This window comes from Elephas maximus, chromosome 3, assembly GCF_024166365.1.
Source record: "Elephas maximus indicus isolate mEleMax1 chromosome 3, mEleMax1 primary haplotype, whole genome shotgun sequence".
Taxonomy (NCBI): Eukaryota; Metazoa; Chordata; class Mammalia; order Proboscidea; family Elephantidae; genus Elephas; species Elephas maximus.
Window position 1 is genome coordinate 266,234 of NC_064821.1, and position 16,354 is coordinate 282,587.

Sequence of the window (16,354 nt, forward strand, 5' to 3'; positions counted from 1 at the left end):
CAGGACTCCTCACTTCATGACATTGTCGCCCCAGGAGGACCCCACCCCAAGACGTCCCCACCCCCGGGAGCCCTCCATCCCCAGGACATCCTCACCCCAAGGAGACCCTCATCCACCCCGGAGATCCCACCTCAGGACGTCCACACCCTCAGGAGCCTCCCATCCCCAGGAGACCCCCACCCCAGGACGCCCTCACCCTCAGGAGACCCCCACCCCAGGAAGTCCTCACCTCCCCAGGAAACCCCACCCCAGGAGGTCCTCACTCCCAGGAGACCCCCACCCCAGGACCTCCTCACTCCCCGCCCAGGAGACCGCCACCCCAAGACGTCCTCACCCCCAGGAGAAGCCCAGCCCGCCGCGCGAGTGCCGGGGGCCAACGAAGGAGGCTCTCCGCCGCCCCCTCATGGTCGTTTAAGGAAATGCAGGCTGGGCTCCAGCTGACCCTGCGGGCTTGGGGCGGCGCCAGCGGAGCCCAGATATCTTTCCATTCAATTGACCTCGACGGTAACCCCTCTCCGGTCCCCGTAAGTGAGCCCTGGAGTCGGCCCAGCCTCTCACGCTCCGCCTGTTCTCTTGACCTCGGCCCCGGGGTCCCCATCCCACCTCTGCCCCTCAGTCCCTGCCTCTGTCGCCGCCGGGTCGGGGGGTGAGGCCGGGAAAGCCCCTCGGGAAATCCCCGTGGAGCCACGGGAGAAGGGGGTGGCGGGAAGAAGCCCCGGGCGCCAGTATTTAAGCCCCGTCCCCCGCAGGCGGCGGGACAGAGGGCACCGAGCATGGAGCAGGGCCTCGCCCTCCTGCTTCTCTGCCTGGGGCTCCTGCTTCAGGGCCGCAGTGAGCAAGGTAAGGGCCCGGAAAGGAGGGGGCTTAGGAAAGAGGAGGGAGCTCGGGATATGATAGGGGAGGGACTCAAATTGGGGAGAAGGCCAGGAGGCAAGGGGTTCGGAGGCAGAGGGGCTTGAAGAGGGGAGGGGCCTTGGGAAAGAGAAGGCGCTCAGAGGGAGGAGGGGGCTCAGAAGGGGGAGAGGCTGGGAGAGGAGGGGTCTCAGGGTGAGGGCATCAGTGCTAGGTGGTAGCCGCTGCTGCCAGACGAGGAAGTTGAGAGGGGCAGAGACAGACAGGAGCCTGGGGGCTTGGGCCACCTTCTAACCCCAGGGAGGCGGGCGGGGGGCAGAGGTCGGGGGGGAGCTGAAGGCCGCCTTCTGACCCGCAGGGCAGGTCCTGGAGGTGGAGCCCCCGGGGCCCGAGGTGGCAGTGGCGGTGGGCGAGTCGCTGCAGCTCACCTGCCGCCTGGCCTGCCCCAACCGTTCGGCCGCCTCGGTGCAATGGCGGGGCCTGGACACCAGCCTGGGCGCGGTGCAGTCGGCCCCGGGCAGCAGTGTTCTCAGCGTGCGCAACGCCTCGCTCTCGGCGGCGGGAATCCGCGTGTGCGTGGGCTCCTGCGGCAAACTCTCCTTCCAGCGCACTGTGCAGCTCTTGGTGTACGGTGAGGCCCGTCCCTGCTCGGTACCTCTGCGCAAGTGGTCCCCCGACCCCCATCTGCTGCCCAGGTCGAGGCCCAACCCTACATCACCTCCTCCAGGGCGCCTTCCCCGGATTGCCCACCTGCCCAGTTCAAACCCTCGCGGCTCTGGAACACATTCTCTCATCTCTGCACTCCCCCACTTGTTCCCCAGTCTTCACTCACTGCCTCGAATCCACTCCAAACCACCCGGAGCTGACCCTGCCTTCCCTGCTCTGGGTCTTTCCCCCACCTCATCTTCTAGCCACACGGGTGCAGCCCCTGGGTCTTTGCACAATCCTTTCCTTGTCCTGTTCACCAGCAGTGCCCACGCTACCTCCTCTGGGCTCAGGCAACCCCTATCCACCTTCCCCCACCCCACAGCCTTCCCGGACAAGCTGAGTGTGTCCCCAACGGCCCTGGTGCGCGGGCAGGACCAGGAGGTGGCCTGCACGGCCCACAACGTCACGCTGGTGGACTCCGACTCCCTGTCCTTTGCCCTGCTCCTGGGGGACCGGGAGCTGGAGGGGGCCCAGGCCCTGGACTGGGATGTGGTGGCCCAGGAGGATGAGGAACCCCTGTTCCATGTGACAAGGCGCTGGCTGCTGCCCCCCCTGGGGGACCCTGCTCCACCCCACCTACACTGCCAGGCCACCATGAGGCTGCCCGGATTGGAGCTAAGCCACCACCGGGCCATCCCAGGTGAGTCTAGGGGTGCCCGGGAAGGGGGAGCAGACTTGCTCTGGCTCTTCTAGATCGTGGCTCATCCCCCACCCGCTGGGTGACCTTGGGCCACCTTGAGGATCTCTGTCCCCACCTGGACTGGTCATAGGATATGTGGAGGTAGGGGAAACAACTGGGGAGACTGAGCTCGATCTTTAATCTATTCTCCCGGGACAGCCAGAGCGATACTTCTTCCGTCATTCATTCCTTCATTCAAGCACTTTTTACTGAGTACCTACCGTGTCCCAGGCTCGGTGAGGGCACGACCCTGCTCTCCCGGGGCCCACGAGCTGTCCTCCCCGTGGCCACGAGAGGGCGCCCGTGAGCACCGAGTCGGCCAGTCCCGGCCGTGTCCACCGCCCTCCAGGGCTCCCACCTCCCCGCCCAGAGGGCCCTGCACTACCTGCCCCTCCCCTCCCTGCCCTCCCCTCCTCCTCTCTCCCCTTCACTCACTTGCTCCAGTCACGCGGCGCCTCGCTCTTCCGCCAACCCACCAGACCCAGTCCTGCCCCAGGGCCTTTTCACCTGCTGTTCCCGCTGCCCGGCCCCACTCCCCCCCAGATCCCCCCAAGGCTCCTTCCTCACCTCCCTCAGGTCTTTGCTCAAATGGTGCCTCTCAGTGAGCTTCCCCTGAAATCCCCGTCAAAGGGACGCGCACACACACACACCCTTCTCTTACTTCTGGTTCTTGACGCCTCTTATCGACGTCGGGCATCCTGCATGTTCTCATTTGTACCTGTCGTGGTCTCAGCTGTGTCCACAATAGCTGCAACAGGGCGCAGCACGCAGTAGGTGCCCCATAAACACTTGTCGAGTTAAGGGATAAATGGAAACATTTATCACAGGCCCCCACACAGTAGATGCCAAGCCCACGAACAGGGCATGAAGCCCCCAGCAGCTTCTCTAGCTAAAGAAAACAGCTTATTCTCTGACAGCCCCTCATATTGATGTGCTTGGGCTCCCAGGAGCCACAGGAGGGTCTTGAGCAAGGAGGCTCCCAGGAGAATCAGACAGAAGCCAGGATACTGGGATGGGTTTATCCCAGGGTGTTGTGAGGGGGCACAGAGGGGCAACTGGGTCTGAGAGGTGTTTTAGCAGAACAGGTACAGTCCCTCATGGCCCCGGTCTCCCCTTCTGTAACAACGAGGGATGAAGCAAAAGACCTCTGAGCCCCTCCTCGCTCTGGCTTCCACATCCCCCAGTAACAAAAGCGAGCCTCACCCCACGTTCTGGGCAAGCAGCATAGCCGTCACCCCCATTTCACCATTGAGGAAACTGAGGCCCGGGGAAATTCAGGAGTTGATCTTGGTGCTGCTGCAAGTGAGTGGGGCCCTGAGGAGAGGGCCCCACCCCTGACCACTCGGGTACTTGCCCTGGTGACTCACCCAGGTGGTCCAGGAGAAGGGCTTGAAGGGGCTCTGGTCCAACCCTTCTGTCCAAATAAAGAGACTGAGGCAGGAGAGGGGGCTGGGGCAGCCAGGAGAAAGACACAGCTACGGTGTTTTCCAGTCCTGCATAGCCTGGCTTCCTCGGAGCTCCCCGCATCAACCACCCTGGAGTCCCCAACCACAACTGCCCCGGAGCCCCCCACCTCGACCACCCAAGAGCAGGCCTCCACCCCTGGCTCCTGCCACCCTGAGATCCTCCAGCCCCCCATGTCAGCCAATCAGGAGGCCACCTGGGACCTGTTATGTGAGGTGGCCTGTGGCCCCCCCGGTGTGGCCGTGCACTGGACCGAGGCCCCTGGTGGTCTGGCAGCCTACGAGCAACGAGAGGCAGGAGCGCGGGCTTGGCTGAGTGTGCAGCAAGCTAGGTGTGCCCCCAGGGGCTGGTTCCAGTGCCGTGCGGACCCGGGGGGCAAGATGACCAGCCTGTACGTGGACCTGAGAAGCTGTGAGTTCTGGGGCCTGCGGAGGGGTATGGGCAAGGGCTGGGGGGATCCTTGGATCAAGACCTTAGATAAGAAAATGCCCTGCTCAGCCTCAGTTTCCCCAGCCGTCCAGTGGGCTCCTCGGGTATCGTAAGGTGACGTAGCCTGAGAGTGACCAACAAATAGTTGTTGAGTCCTCTGTAAATTCCTGGCACCACATAGATTTCAAAGCACTTGGTATACTCCAAACCTTAGCGTTTAGAACAGACTGTGGAACAAAGATAAGAATAGAACGCGGCCACACGGGCAATTCTAAATTTTCTAGTAGCCATGTTAAAAAACAAATAAAGAAAAACAGGTGTAGGTAATTCTGATACTGTATTTTATTGGACTCAATCTATCCAAAATACTATAATTTCAACATTAATGGAGCCCTGGTGGTTACAGCAACCAGCCGGCTGCTAAGCAAGAGGTCAGCAGTTCGAAACCACCAGCAGCTCCTAGGGAGAAAGATGTGGCAGTCTGCTTCCGTAGACATTTACAGCCTTGGAGACCCTATGGGGTCGCTATGAGTCGGAATCAACTGGATGGCAGTGGGTGGGTGGTACAGTGGTTAAGAGCTCAGCTGCTAACCAAAAGGTCAGTGGTTCGAATCCACCAGCTGCTCCTTGGAAACTCTATGGGGCAGTTCTGCTCTGTCCTGTAGGGTCACTATGAGTTGGAATCGACTCACGAAAACACGTAATAGTATTATTAGTAGACATTAATACAGAAAAAGTATTAACGAGATATTTATATTCTCTTTTTCTTTGCAAAATAAGTCTTCAAAGCGCTGTATGTATCTTACATAGACAGCAGTTTTCACTCACACCAGCCACTTTCCGGGTGCTTAAAAGCCGCAAGTGGACAGTGACTGCCTTGTTGGACCTAGTTCTAAACTAGAGAAACCTATGCAAGTTTCAAAAAAATAAATAAATCGCAAAATCCTTTGAGTAGCCCAGAGGTTTTGTCAATTTCAGGGACCTGTAAACTAGGGAGCACTTTCTAGCTGCTATTCTCAGCCTGACCTGTTTCTGCATTTCCTTCCCCAGCACCCGACCCTGTGGTCAACCAGCCATCGGCAGCCCTGTGGACCGGGACCTTGGTGCTGGGGCTGCTCCTCCTGACTTTCCTTGCCTACCGCCTGCAGAAGCACTGCCGCTCCCTGGGCTGAGGGCCATGCACCCGCAGTTTCTCTACGCTGATAAGACAGGCAGTCACCCCTCCAGACATGGCCTGCCTCTTCCTCAGCTTAGTTGTGGCCACAGGACATTTGCATGGTTCTGGACAGCACCAGGCCAACAGCTGGACCTGAACCCTGATGGCCAAGGCATTGGGGCCCCCAGCTGCCTGGGTTTCCCCCCTCCGGCGGGGCCCCTGGAAGCCCACCCCCAATGGTTCAGAGCTAGGGAATAAAGGGCATTTGGTCTGAGCATCAGTGGTCCCTGCCGTGGTCTGAGGATGCTGCTTCCTTCACACAGTTCTAACTGTCCCCTGCATAGGCGATTCCCCAGAGACACAGGGGTGCACAGAGACACCCCAGCCCCCTTTGCTAGGGCTAGGGGAGAGGGAGATGGGAGAACACAAATGCTCTGTGCATTGAATAACGAGGAGTTCCCCCAAAAGAAATGCAGAAGGGCATTTGGGAGGCAGCATGGGCAAAGACATGGAGGGGGCTAAAGTGGTGAGGGAGGCAGGAGAGTGGCTGGAAACGAGGTCAGCAGAGGGAGGGCACTGGGGAGCCATGGGAGCTCTAGAGCTGTTAGAAAGGTCCCTCTGGACGTTACCTGATTAGGGTTCGTGCCCTGGAGCAGACGAGCCAATGAAATGTACTCCAAGTCAGAAAGTTTATTAGGAGCGGGCACCAACGGAAAGTCCAGCAGGCTGCTTTATGGAGTCCCGAAAAGCAATTTTTATATCAGAGCTTATATATCATTTTTGCAAAGGTTACATAGTGTCTTCACATCACAAGACAATTACAAGAAACTCTTTATTAGACTAAAGACATGCATGCCAGACATCTGGACTCTAATCTTTACATTTGTAACAGGCAAAAAACTTACATAAAAATCTCTCAGCTAGTGGATGGCCTGCCAAGTGTACTCTGAGACAAGGAACAAGAGGAAAGTTACAGACCAAAAGCACCAGGCAGCTTTCCCAGCTGCTGCCTTGCAGGCTGAAGGCTCTCCCCCAAGAGAACAAAGAAGTGAGACCAAGGCTGCGAGAGCCAAGAAGTCCCTGCATTCCTTTGGAAAGAGACCAGTACAGCTGGTACAGTAAAAAAGGACATTGAGAGTGTACAAAATGCCAAGCAAAAAAAAAAAAGCCTTACAGGTTACTTAGAGTATTATTATGGTGTTAGTTGTGTCAAGCTCTCAGTCGCCCATTTTGGAAAGGAGAAAACATGTTGCGAGGTATTAGGGTCACATGGAGGCCAGGAAGGAGCCCTGGCCCTGCAGTGGTTAGTTACAGTGCTTGCTAACCAAAAGGTTGTCAGTTTAAACCCACCAGCAGCTCCGCATAAAAAAGATGTGGCAATCTGCTTCCATAAAGATTTACAGCCTCGGAAACCCTGTGGGCAGCCCTACGCTGCCTATATGGTCGCTAGGAGTGGGGGCAGCGGGTTGGGTTGGTTTGGAGGCCAGGAAGGGAAACAGCCTGGGATGGGACCTGGGGGCTGAGGAGGTTCATGCATTCTTCCTGCAAACACCTCAGCTACTAGGCTGGGTGGGAAGGCCCTGCCCCTGAGAGCTCCCAGCCAAGAGGGGAAAGCGCACTTCAAAACTACTGTTAATGCAGGAACCCAGAGCAGTCGTCCAACCCAAACTGGAAGGTGAGGGGTGCGACTTCCCCCAGGAGAAAACCCCCGAAACCAAACCCACTGCAGCCTAGTTGATTCGCACTCATAACGACTCTATAGGACAGAGTATAACCGCCCCATGGGGTTTCCAAGGAGCAGCTGGTGGATACAAACTGCCCCTTTTGGTTAGCAGCCCTAGCTCTTAACCACTGCGCCACCAGGACTCCTCCCCCAGGGGAAGCCAGTGCGGGGCTTCACTTAACACACAAGCTCAGAAATGAGCTTCAGATAAGGGTCTGAGGGTGTGGGCGGCGCTCAGTTCTGCAGCCTGGGGTGGATGCGTCCCCGCCCACGCTCCGACTGGGGACCTCTGGTAACCAGGGAGGCTGGTTGCTAGGAGACCGTGCTACGGAAGAACTCTCTGCACACGACCAAAATGGCACGCTATCCGGCTTCATGCCCGAAACCAAGCCCTTCTAGATAGCCATTTTGGGGTCTGGCAATATTCAGATTCTGGGCCCAATCCAGGAGAACCAATTAGTGCACGTAAAGACGGAACCCGCTGAAGAGTGCCAACTAGGACCTAGGGAAAAGGGTGGCCTCTCCTTGAGACTTTTGAACTCTCCCAGCGGGATCCCGGCGCCTCTGCCCTCAACCAAGATGGCGTCTCCGGCGCACTGTGGAATGTGGCGGCGGTTCCGGTCCCGCTGCCCTCACCGAAGATGGCGGCAGTGGAGAAGCGGCGGCCGACTGTGGTCCCGGTGGCCGGTTTCACGGACGGCGGGCGGCCGACGGTGTCCCGCACAGCGGCAGTGGCCGAGAGTGAGGAGGACTTCCTGCAGCAGGTCGGCGTGACGGAGATGCTGCGCGCAGCCCTGCTGAAGGTGCTGGAGGCGCGGCCCGAGGACCCGATCGCCTTCCTGGCGCACTACTTCGAGAACATGGGCCTGCGCTCGCCCGCAAACGGCGGCGCCGGGGAGCCCCCGGGCCAGCTCCTGCTGCAGCAGCAGCGCCTGGGTCGCGCCTTGTGGCACCTTCGCCTGGCTCACCACTCCCAGAGGTGCGGGGTTGGGCCGGGGCTGGGCGGGTGGGGACCGCGGCCGGACTCCAACTCCCAGCGTGCACCGTGCTGCTCCCCGGCAGAGGCGTGGGCGCCGGAGCGCGGGACATGCTGGGGATCGTAGTCCGCAGTGTCTTGAGGCTGCGGGTTACACCTCCGGCGGAGAGGAGGTTTGAGGTCTCCAGCCGGGATCGGGCGCTCGGTGGTTCTGGCCGGCTTCCCCTTTTCTGATGCCTTTTTTGTAGCTGCTGAGTGTCTCTTTGCAGTGCACCCCACTTTTGAAAGCCATTGACCCCAGAGAGAACCTTTTCAAGGTCACAGAGCAAGTTCTCCAAGCCAGGTCCTTCTTCACTGCCTCCTTACCAGCCTTGTAGCATCCTGGGCCATTCAGCCAGAAAATGAATATGGACGGGTCTGGGCTGTGAAGACAGAGCGTTCCAGTCACCCAAGGCCCCTACCCAAATAGTTCCAACAGAGCCACTGGGGCCGTGCCGGGGAGAGGCTCCCACGGGCAGGAGGCATGACCCCAGAGGGCCTTCCTGATGTACAGGAGCAGGGCGCGGCCACTGAAAGGTCCTGCAGGTAAAATGGCCTGAAGACCTTAGAGCTGGAGTGTGGGACCCACGGTGGGGGAGGGGAGGCTGGAGGGTCTGGCTAAAGGTGGGGGGCAGCACCTGCTCTCCCCTATGCCTCTGAGTCCAGGAGGGTTCTGAGTCATGGAAGGTGGTGTGGGATTTCGTGTGGAATGAATGAACAGTCCACATCAGGGTGGGCTGGGAGAAGCTTTTTCACACAAAGCACATACCAGACTTGGTGATTGACTGGGTGTGTGCGTGGGCTGGTGTTTTGGGGAGGGGGCTCTCCAGAAGCTGATCCAGAGACAAAGATTCGTAGGAAGTGATTGCAATATGAGATACCCCCAGTAGAAGAGAAGGAGGATGGAGGGGCAGGGCAGGGGACAGAACCAAGCACGGACGCCCTTTCAGTGCAATCCCTTATGGAACTAAGGTCACCGAGGGACACCGTGAACTCCTGGATCCCCAGCGCCGGAGGCAGCCCTCCCCCAGAGAGTGGCAGGTGCCAGCCACAAGGAGGGAAGCGCAGAGAAGCTGCGGGAGGAGCCAGGCTGGGAGTCTGAGCAGGACGCCACCATCCCCACCAAAGGGGTGAGGGAACAGCGTATGCCCGAAAAACACACCAACAGCACAACCAAGTCCAGCCCAGGGTTCGTCGGCCTCAGACCATTCTCTGGGGCACCCTGTGCACTGTAGGGTGTCGAGCAGCATCTCTGGCCTCCACCGACCCCATGATAGTAGCACTCCCCCGGTCATGACAACCACAGATGTCTCCAGACATTGCCAGTGTCCCCAGCTGAGACCCCCTGAGTTAGGGGATTCCACTAACCCTCAAGAGACACTGTGTCCCATTATCATCTGACCTACTGAAGTCCCAGGACGCTGCCCACATTTAAATCCACACACAGCGTAGGGAGAGAGACGAGGGAAATCACAGAGGGTGGAGGGTCACCCTGGTTGGCACGGCCTGACCCATCAAGGATTTGTCCTGGTGTGCAGGATGACTCAACATTTCTCCAAATGGCTAACACAGGGTCTTTCCCCTCAGCACTTCTGACATGCAGCTGGGTCATTCTCTGGGGTGGGGCCATCCTGTGCATTGTAGGGTGTTGAGCAACTTCCCTGGCCTCTACCTACGCCATGCCGGTAGCACCCCTCCCCCAGTCAAGACACCCCAAATGTCTCCAGACATCACTGAGTGACCCCCAGGGGGCAGCACTGCCCTGGATTGAGAACTCCTGGGTCAGGATGAAAAGTAAGCCTCCCATGTGTCTTCCTGGAGACAGTCAGTAAATACCTCCTTTTCCTTTCTTTAATAAGCACCAGCATGCTTTACAAACTGCTCTGCGAGGACCTTAACATGCATAGGGCTCTCACTAAGTACCCAGTCCCCACCTCACAGACCCTGAAACCCAGGGTCACACCGTGGAGCCAAGAGGGCAGTCCTGCCAAGACCAGAGCTCATAGCCTGGAACTAGTCTCACCCACTGACTCAGCAGATGGCATGGGTGCCTCCTCAGGGCAGGGACTCGCTGATGACGCAGGCATGGCCCCCACACTCAAGGCAGCCCCCAGGAGAGGTGGGTGTGGCTAGCAGCTCAGAAACGGGGTGTTGCTGTCCCCCACGCTTTTTGTCCCACCCTCCACCATGGCTTTGACCTTGCTGGGCTAATCACCCCTTTGTGTGTCTTCTTGTCCCAGATGCCAGGAATGTGTAATAAACAGCGTTTAGACAAGCCCGAGGCCAGATGACAGCTCTGGTCAGAGGCCTATGTTAGCACCTGGCACGCGTTCCATTCTTCCACCCTCATAAGAATGCTGATGTACCGGCATTAGGAGCCTCATTCTCCAGCTGAGAACATGGAGGGGCAGTGATCACAGCCAGGTCATAGCCGTGGTCATAGCCAGGAAGTCGCAGAGGAAATCCAGGGTGGGTCCAGGGAGGGCCTGGTGCATGGAAGGTGCTCAGTGAAACATAGCGGAGCCCAGCAAGTACCAGGCTTTTCCCCGGGGCTGCGGCCTCAGAGAAGAGAGAATTGATGGAAGAGGACTGACTGGGCTGACGGTGCTGCTGGGAGAGAGAGGCTACAGGGCACAGAGTTGGATCAGTCAGGATGAGCTGCATTACATGGTAGTAACAGATAGCCCTGAAACCTCAGTGGCTTTAACACAACAATGGCTCGTTTCCCACTCTTGCGACTTGTTTGACATAGGCTGGCAGGCAGCTTTGCTCGTGCAGTCCTGATGTAAGTCCACACAATCAGGGATGTGGACTTGGGGAAATGGAGGATGACTCTTAAAAATCTCCATCAGAAGTGGACCACACATCACCTACACTCACCTTCTGGTGCTAAAACAAATCACGTGGCTTCACCTAACTTCAAGAAAGTGGAGAAGTGCCTGAGAAGAAGAGAGCTGGAAGCGCATGTGAGCAGCAGCCCTTAAGAAGCCCTCATGGTCCTCATGTCCTGGTGTGGAAGCCCCTGTGTGTTCCCCTCCCACACCAAATACAGCCAACCTGGGTATTCAGTAGGATGTTGTAGAATCGACAGAATGAGGTAAAAAAAAAAAAAGACATTGACTTCTGCCTTGCTTTTGATTGGATTGCTTGCTGTGGGGGAAGCCAGCCGCCATGTTGTGAGGGCACATAAGCATCCCCACAGAGATGTCCACAAGGTGAGGAACTGAGGCCTCTGGCCACCAGCCAGCACCAACCTGCCAGCGTGGGAGGGGGACGCCTTGGAAGTCTGCCTGCAGACAACACAGACATAGCCGACAGACATCTCGACTGCAGCTTCCGGAGACCCTAAGCTAGATCCACGCAGCTCAGCTGCTCCTAGCTCCCGACACACAGACCATGCTACGTGATATATTTGTGTTGCCGTTTTTGGTGGCTTGGTTTTGGGGTAATGTGTTATGTAGCAATAGATGAGAAATACAAGCACTAGCAACCACCACACTTATTGCCACCGAAAATAAAACACAAACCCATAGCCTTTAAGTCAGTTCCAAATCAAAGCAATCCTATAGGGCAGAGTAGAACTGCCCCATAGGGTTTCCAAGGAGCACCTGGTGGATTTGAACTGCTGACCTTTTGGTTAACAGCTGAGCTCTTAACCACTGTGCCACCAGGGCTCCTTTATTCCCACGGGTCTGCCCATTTCCTCATGAAGTTGGTTCAAAACACGACCTACAGCAAAGGGTTACGAGGAGGCGTCGGTGAGCTACCGTGGTAATAAAGACAGCAACAATGAGCCAATGTTCACTGAAGGCTCACGCTGCATCTGGCACTGTCACTGCTTCGCTGGGTGATCTCATTGTCCGTAAAGCTCTGAGCCCAGCACCCAGCAGATAATAAGGGTGCAGAAGATGGGTCCTTTAATGCTCAGCAAAAACAAGGAATTTACAGTCGGATGTGTCGAGAATTGAATTCCAGCTGGGAGAGTCTCCCAGATAGTAGGTCTTTGATCTGAAGGGCTCACCAGGACAGCGTGTCCTCCTGTAAGCTCTGCAGTGGTGATTCGAGCCGCCAGCATTAACTGGTGGGTCTCGGGAGCCAGCAGACCTGCTGCAGACAGATGCCCATTGGCTTGTTGAGCAGACTGCTACTGAGCACCTACTGTGTGTTGATCAGTTGAGCAAACATGCAATCAGGATGCATTGATAATTACAGGTGATTGGAATGTGAAAGTTGGAAACAAAGAAGAAGGATCGGTAGTTGGAAAATAACGGCCTTGGTGACAGAAACAATCCCAGAGAACAAATGACAAAATTTTGCAAGACCAACAACTTCTTCATTGCAAATACCTTCTTTCACCAACATAAACGGTGACTGTACACATGGACCTCACCAGATGGAACACACAGGAATCAAATTGACTACATTTGTGGAAAGAGACGATGGAAAAGCTCAATGTCATCAGTCAGAACAAGGCCAGGGGCCGACTGTGGAACAGACCATCAATTGCTCATATGCAAGTTCAAGCTGAAACTGAACAAAATCAGAGCAAGCCATGAGAGCCAAAATATGACCTTGAGTATATCCCAGCTGAATTTAGAGACCATCTGAGGAATAGATTTGACTCGTTGAACACTAGTGACCAAAGACCAGACGAGTTATGGAATGACATCAAGGACATCATCCATGAAGAAAGCAAGAGGTCATTGAAAAGACAGGAAAGAAAGAAAAGACCGAGGTGAATGTCAGAGGAGACTCTGAAACTTGCTCATGAACATCCAGCAGCTAAAGCAAAAGGAAGAAACAATGAAGTAAAAGAACTGAAGAGAAGATTTCAAAGGGCCTCTCGAGAAGACAAAGTAAAGTGTTATAATGACATGCGCAAAGAGCTGGAGATAGAAAAACAAAAAGGGAAGAACATGCTTGGCATTTCTCAAGCTGACAGAACTGAAGAAAAAATTCAAGCCTCGAACTGCAATGGTGAAGTATTCTATGGGGAAAATACTAAACAACGCAGAAAGCATCAAAAGAAGATGGAAAGAATACACAGAGTCATTATACCAAAAAGAATTAGTTCACGTTCAACCATTTCAAGACGTAGGATATGATCAGGAGCCAGTGGTACTAAAGGAAGAAGTCCAAGCTGCTCTGAAGGCATTGGTAAAAAACAAGGCTCCAGGAATTGATGGAATATCAATTGAGATGTTTCAACAAACAGATGCAGCGCTGGAGGTGCTCACCCGTCTATGCCAAGAAATATGGAAGACAGCTTCCTGGCCAACTGATTGGAAGAGATCCATATTTATGCCTATTCCCAAGAAAGGTGATCCAACCGAATGAGGAAATTATAGAACAATATCATTAATATCACACGCAAGCAAAATTTTGCTGAAGATCATTCAAAACCGGCTGTAGCAGTACATCAACAGGGAACTGCCAGAAATTCAGGCCAGATTCATAAGAGGATGTGGAACCAGGGATATCATTGCTGATGTCAGATGGATCCTGGCTGAAAGCAGAGAATACCAGAAGGATGTTTACCTGTGTTTTGTTGACTATCCAAAGGCATTCGACTGTGTGGATCATAAGAAATTATGGGTAACGTTGTGAAGAATGGGAATTCCAGAACACTTAATTGTGCTCATGAGGAACCTGTACATAAATCAAGAGGCAGTTGTTCAGACAGAACAAGGGGATACTGATTGGCTTAAAGTCAGGAAAGGTGTGCGTCAGGGTTGTATCCTTTCACCATACCTATTCAATCTGTATGCTGAATAATCTGAGAAGCTGGACTATATGAAGAAGAATGGAGCATCAGGATTGGAGGAAGACTCATTAACAACCTGTGTTATGCAGATGACACAACCTTGCTTGCTGAAAGTGAAGAGGACTTGAAGCACTTACTAATGAAGATCAAAGACCACAGCCTTCAGTATGGATTACACCTCAACATAAAGAAAACAAAAATCCTCACAACTGGACCAATGAGCAACATCATGATAAATGGAGAAAAGATTGAAGTTGTCAAGGATTTCATTTTACTTGGATCCACAGTAAACAGTCATGGAAGCAGCAGTCAAGAAATCAAAGGACCCATTGCATTGGGCAAATCTGCTGCAAAGGACCTCTTCAAAGTGTCGGAGAGCAAAGATGTCACCCTGAAGACTAAGGTGCACCTGACCCAAGCCATGGTATTTTCAATTGCATCACGTGCATGTGAAAGCTGGACGATGAATAAGGAAGACAGACAGAAGAATTGATGCCTTTGAATTGTGGTGTTGCGGAAGAATATTGAATATACCATGGACTGCCAAAGAATGAACAAATCTATCTTGGAAGAAGTACAACCAGCATGCTCCTTGGAAGTGAGGATGGCGAGACTGCGTCTCACATACTTTGGACATGTTGTCAGGAGGGATCAGTCCCTGGAGAAAGACATCATGCTTGGCAGAGTACAGGGTCAGCGGAAAAGAGGAAGACCCTCAACGAGGTGGATTGATACAGTGGCTGCAACAGTGAGCTCAAGCATAACAACGATTGTGAGGATGGCGCAGGACCAGGCACTGTTTCGTTCTGTTGTGCATGGGGTCACTATGAGTCGAAACCACCCGACGGCATCTGACAACAACAGCAACTGTGTGATGGGCAGTGCTCTAGGCCATAGGGCTGTTGTAATGGTGATGGAGACATAGAAAGTCCCTGCTCCGTGGGCCAACATCCTGGTGGGGGAGGTACTTATAGGAAGCCTGATAACCGCTGTGAAGACTAATTGAGGAGGGAGGGGGCTGAGGGGGGATGAAGGCCCCACCAGGGAGGTGGTATTTGAACTGAGACCTGCCTGAGGGAGGGGCTTTAGGGAAATGTTGAGAAGGGCATCAAGTGGCGGGAACAGCATGTGCAAAGGCCCTGAGGCAGGGCCCGGCGAGTTGGGGGCAGGGGTGGGGGTACGCTAGCCTGGCCGACATCTCCTCTGCCCCCTCCCCCCAGGACCGCCTTCAACAACAATGTCAGTGTGGCCTACGAGTGCCTGAGTGCCGGGGGGCGCAAGAAGAAGCCAGGGCTGGACGGCCGCACCTACAGCGAGCTGCTCAAGCGCATCTGCCGCGATGGCGAGGCCCCCGAGGAGGTGGTGGCGCCACTGCTGCGCAAGATTCAGTGCCGGGACCACGAGGCCGTGCCGCTGAGCGTCTTCCGCGCCGGCATGCGCACCTGCTTCGTGCTGCTCGAATTCGTGGCGCGGGCCGGTGCCCTCTACCGGCTGCTCGAGGACCCGGGTTTGGCCGCGGCTGACCGCCGCGTGGGCCAGGCCGTGCTGGACACGCTGGAGGGCGCGCTGCAGGCCGGCGACAGCGACGCGGGCGCTCCCACGCGCTACCTGGAGGCCGGCTCGCGCCTCGGGCCCGACAGCCTGGCGCTGGCCATGGACCGCGCTGTGGTGGCCCGGCGTCCTGGCGTCCCCATGACCCGCGAGGAGTTCCTGGAGAAGGCTGCTGCCCTCTTCATCGCCAAGGTCAAGCCTGTGGGCTGAGCCCTGTCTAATCCCCATCACCCCACCTGCCTCCTCCACCTACCACCTGGAAGTCCTGAGGTCAGAACAGCTCACCTGCTCAGGGAGGAGGGTGGGCATGGGACTGGGAGGGGGTGCCCTGCATGGAGGGGACCTTCCCGTGCCCAGATTGATGTCCCCCAACCCCAGCGAGGAGGCTGAGCCCCAGGAATGGCCTTCTCCCCGTGCTCTGGCTGCACCCTCCCAGACCCTACTCCGCTCACGGGTTCTCTCCACGGCAGTAATAAAGCATTTGCAGGTCTGCCCTAGTGTGTGCGTGTTCCGGGGGGCACCCCATCCCCCGCCCCTGGAGACATCAGGGATAGGCCAGGACTGTGGCGGGGGGCTCTATCAGCCGTTGTCCCCACTCCACCAGCCTGGAGGGTGCCTGGCCCCAGCCCACCCTGCAGTGCTCTGGATCTCTGCTCAAGCAGCTGGTCCTTCACTCAGCCTATTACCCGAGCTGAGCAAATGATCGTGGTGACGAATGTGAGGGCTGGCACGGTGCATGCCTGCAGTGTCTTACAGAGCTGTCACTAGGGCCCTAGAAGGAGGTTGATTACCACCTGCCTGTGGCAGGTGGGGAAACCAAGGTCTAGGGGCCTGTCTTAGACTGGGTTCTCTAGAGAAGCAAAACCAGTAAGGCATATAAATATCTACATAAAGAGATGTATATCAAGGAAATGGCTCACATGGTTGTAGAGAATGAAATGTCCCAAGTCCCTGGGTCAGGCTGGAGGCTTCCTCTGATTCACATAGCCACAGGGCTGGCCAGCCCAAAATTG

The 16,354-nt window shown here is 55.8% G+C and overlaps 2 protein-coding genes across 2 annotated transcripts; both read left to right on the plus strand.

Moving 5' to 3' along the window:
- Positions 1-766: 766 nt before the first annotated feature.
- On the plus strand, positions 767-5,649 carry MADCAM1 (mucosal vascular addressin cell adhesion molecule 1). The gene is made up of 5 exons (XM_049875767.1): positions 767-840; positions 1,211-1,483; positions 1,883-2,200; positions 3,731-4,114; positions 5,183-5,649. The coding sequence occupies exons 1-5, from the start codon at positions 774-776 to the stop codon at positions 5,302-5,304; spliced, it is 1,164 nt and encodes a 387-aa protein (XP_049731724.1). The 5' UTR covers positions 767-773; the 3' UTR covers positions 5,305-5,649.
- A 1,973-nt stretch (positions 5,650-7,622) lies between these two features.
- TPGS1 (tubulin polyglutamylase complex subunit 1) lies at positions 7,623-15,855 on the plus strand. The gene is made up of 2 exons (XM_049876051.1): positions 7,623-7,990; positions 15,011-15,855. Exons 1-2 carry the CDS (start codon positions 7,653-7,655, stop codon positions 15,549-15,551), a joined length of 879 nt encoding a protein of 292 aa, XP_049732008.1. The 5' UTR covers positions 7,623-7,652; the 3' UTR covers positions 15,552-15,855.
- Positions 15,856-16,354: the final 499 nt, after the last annotated feature.

Bases quoted from the DNA above. Each gene is read 5' to 3' on its own strand.
- MADCAM1 (XM_049875767.1), top strand. From the start codon at position 774: ATGGAGCAGGGCCTCGCCCTCCTGCTTCTCTGCCTGGGGCTCCTGCTT. The intron at 2,201-3,730 runs GTGAGTCTAGGG...GGTGTTTTCCAG, and splicing joins CCACCACCGGGCCATCCCAG to TCCTGCATAGCCTGGCTTCC. The intron at 4,115-5,182 runs GTGAGTTCTGGG...TTCCTTCCCCAG, and splicing joins GTACGTGGACCTGAGAAGCT to CACCCGACCCTGTGGTCAAC.
- TPGS1 (XM_049876051.1), top strand. From the start codon at position 7,653: ATGGCGGCAGTGGAGAAGCGGCGGCCGACTGTGGTCCCGGTGGCCGGT. The intron at 7,991-15,010 runs GTGCGGGGTTGG...CCCTCCCCCCAG, and splicing joins CTGGCTCACCACTCCCAGAG to GACCGCCTTCAACAACAATG.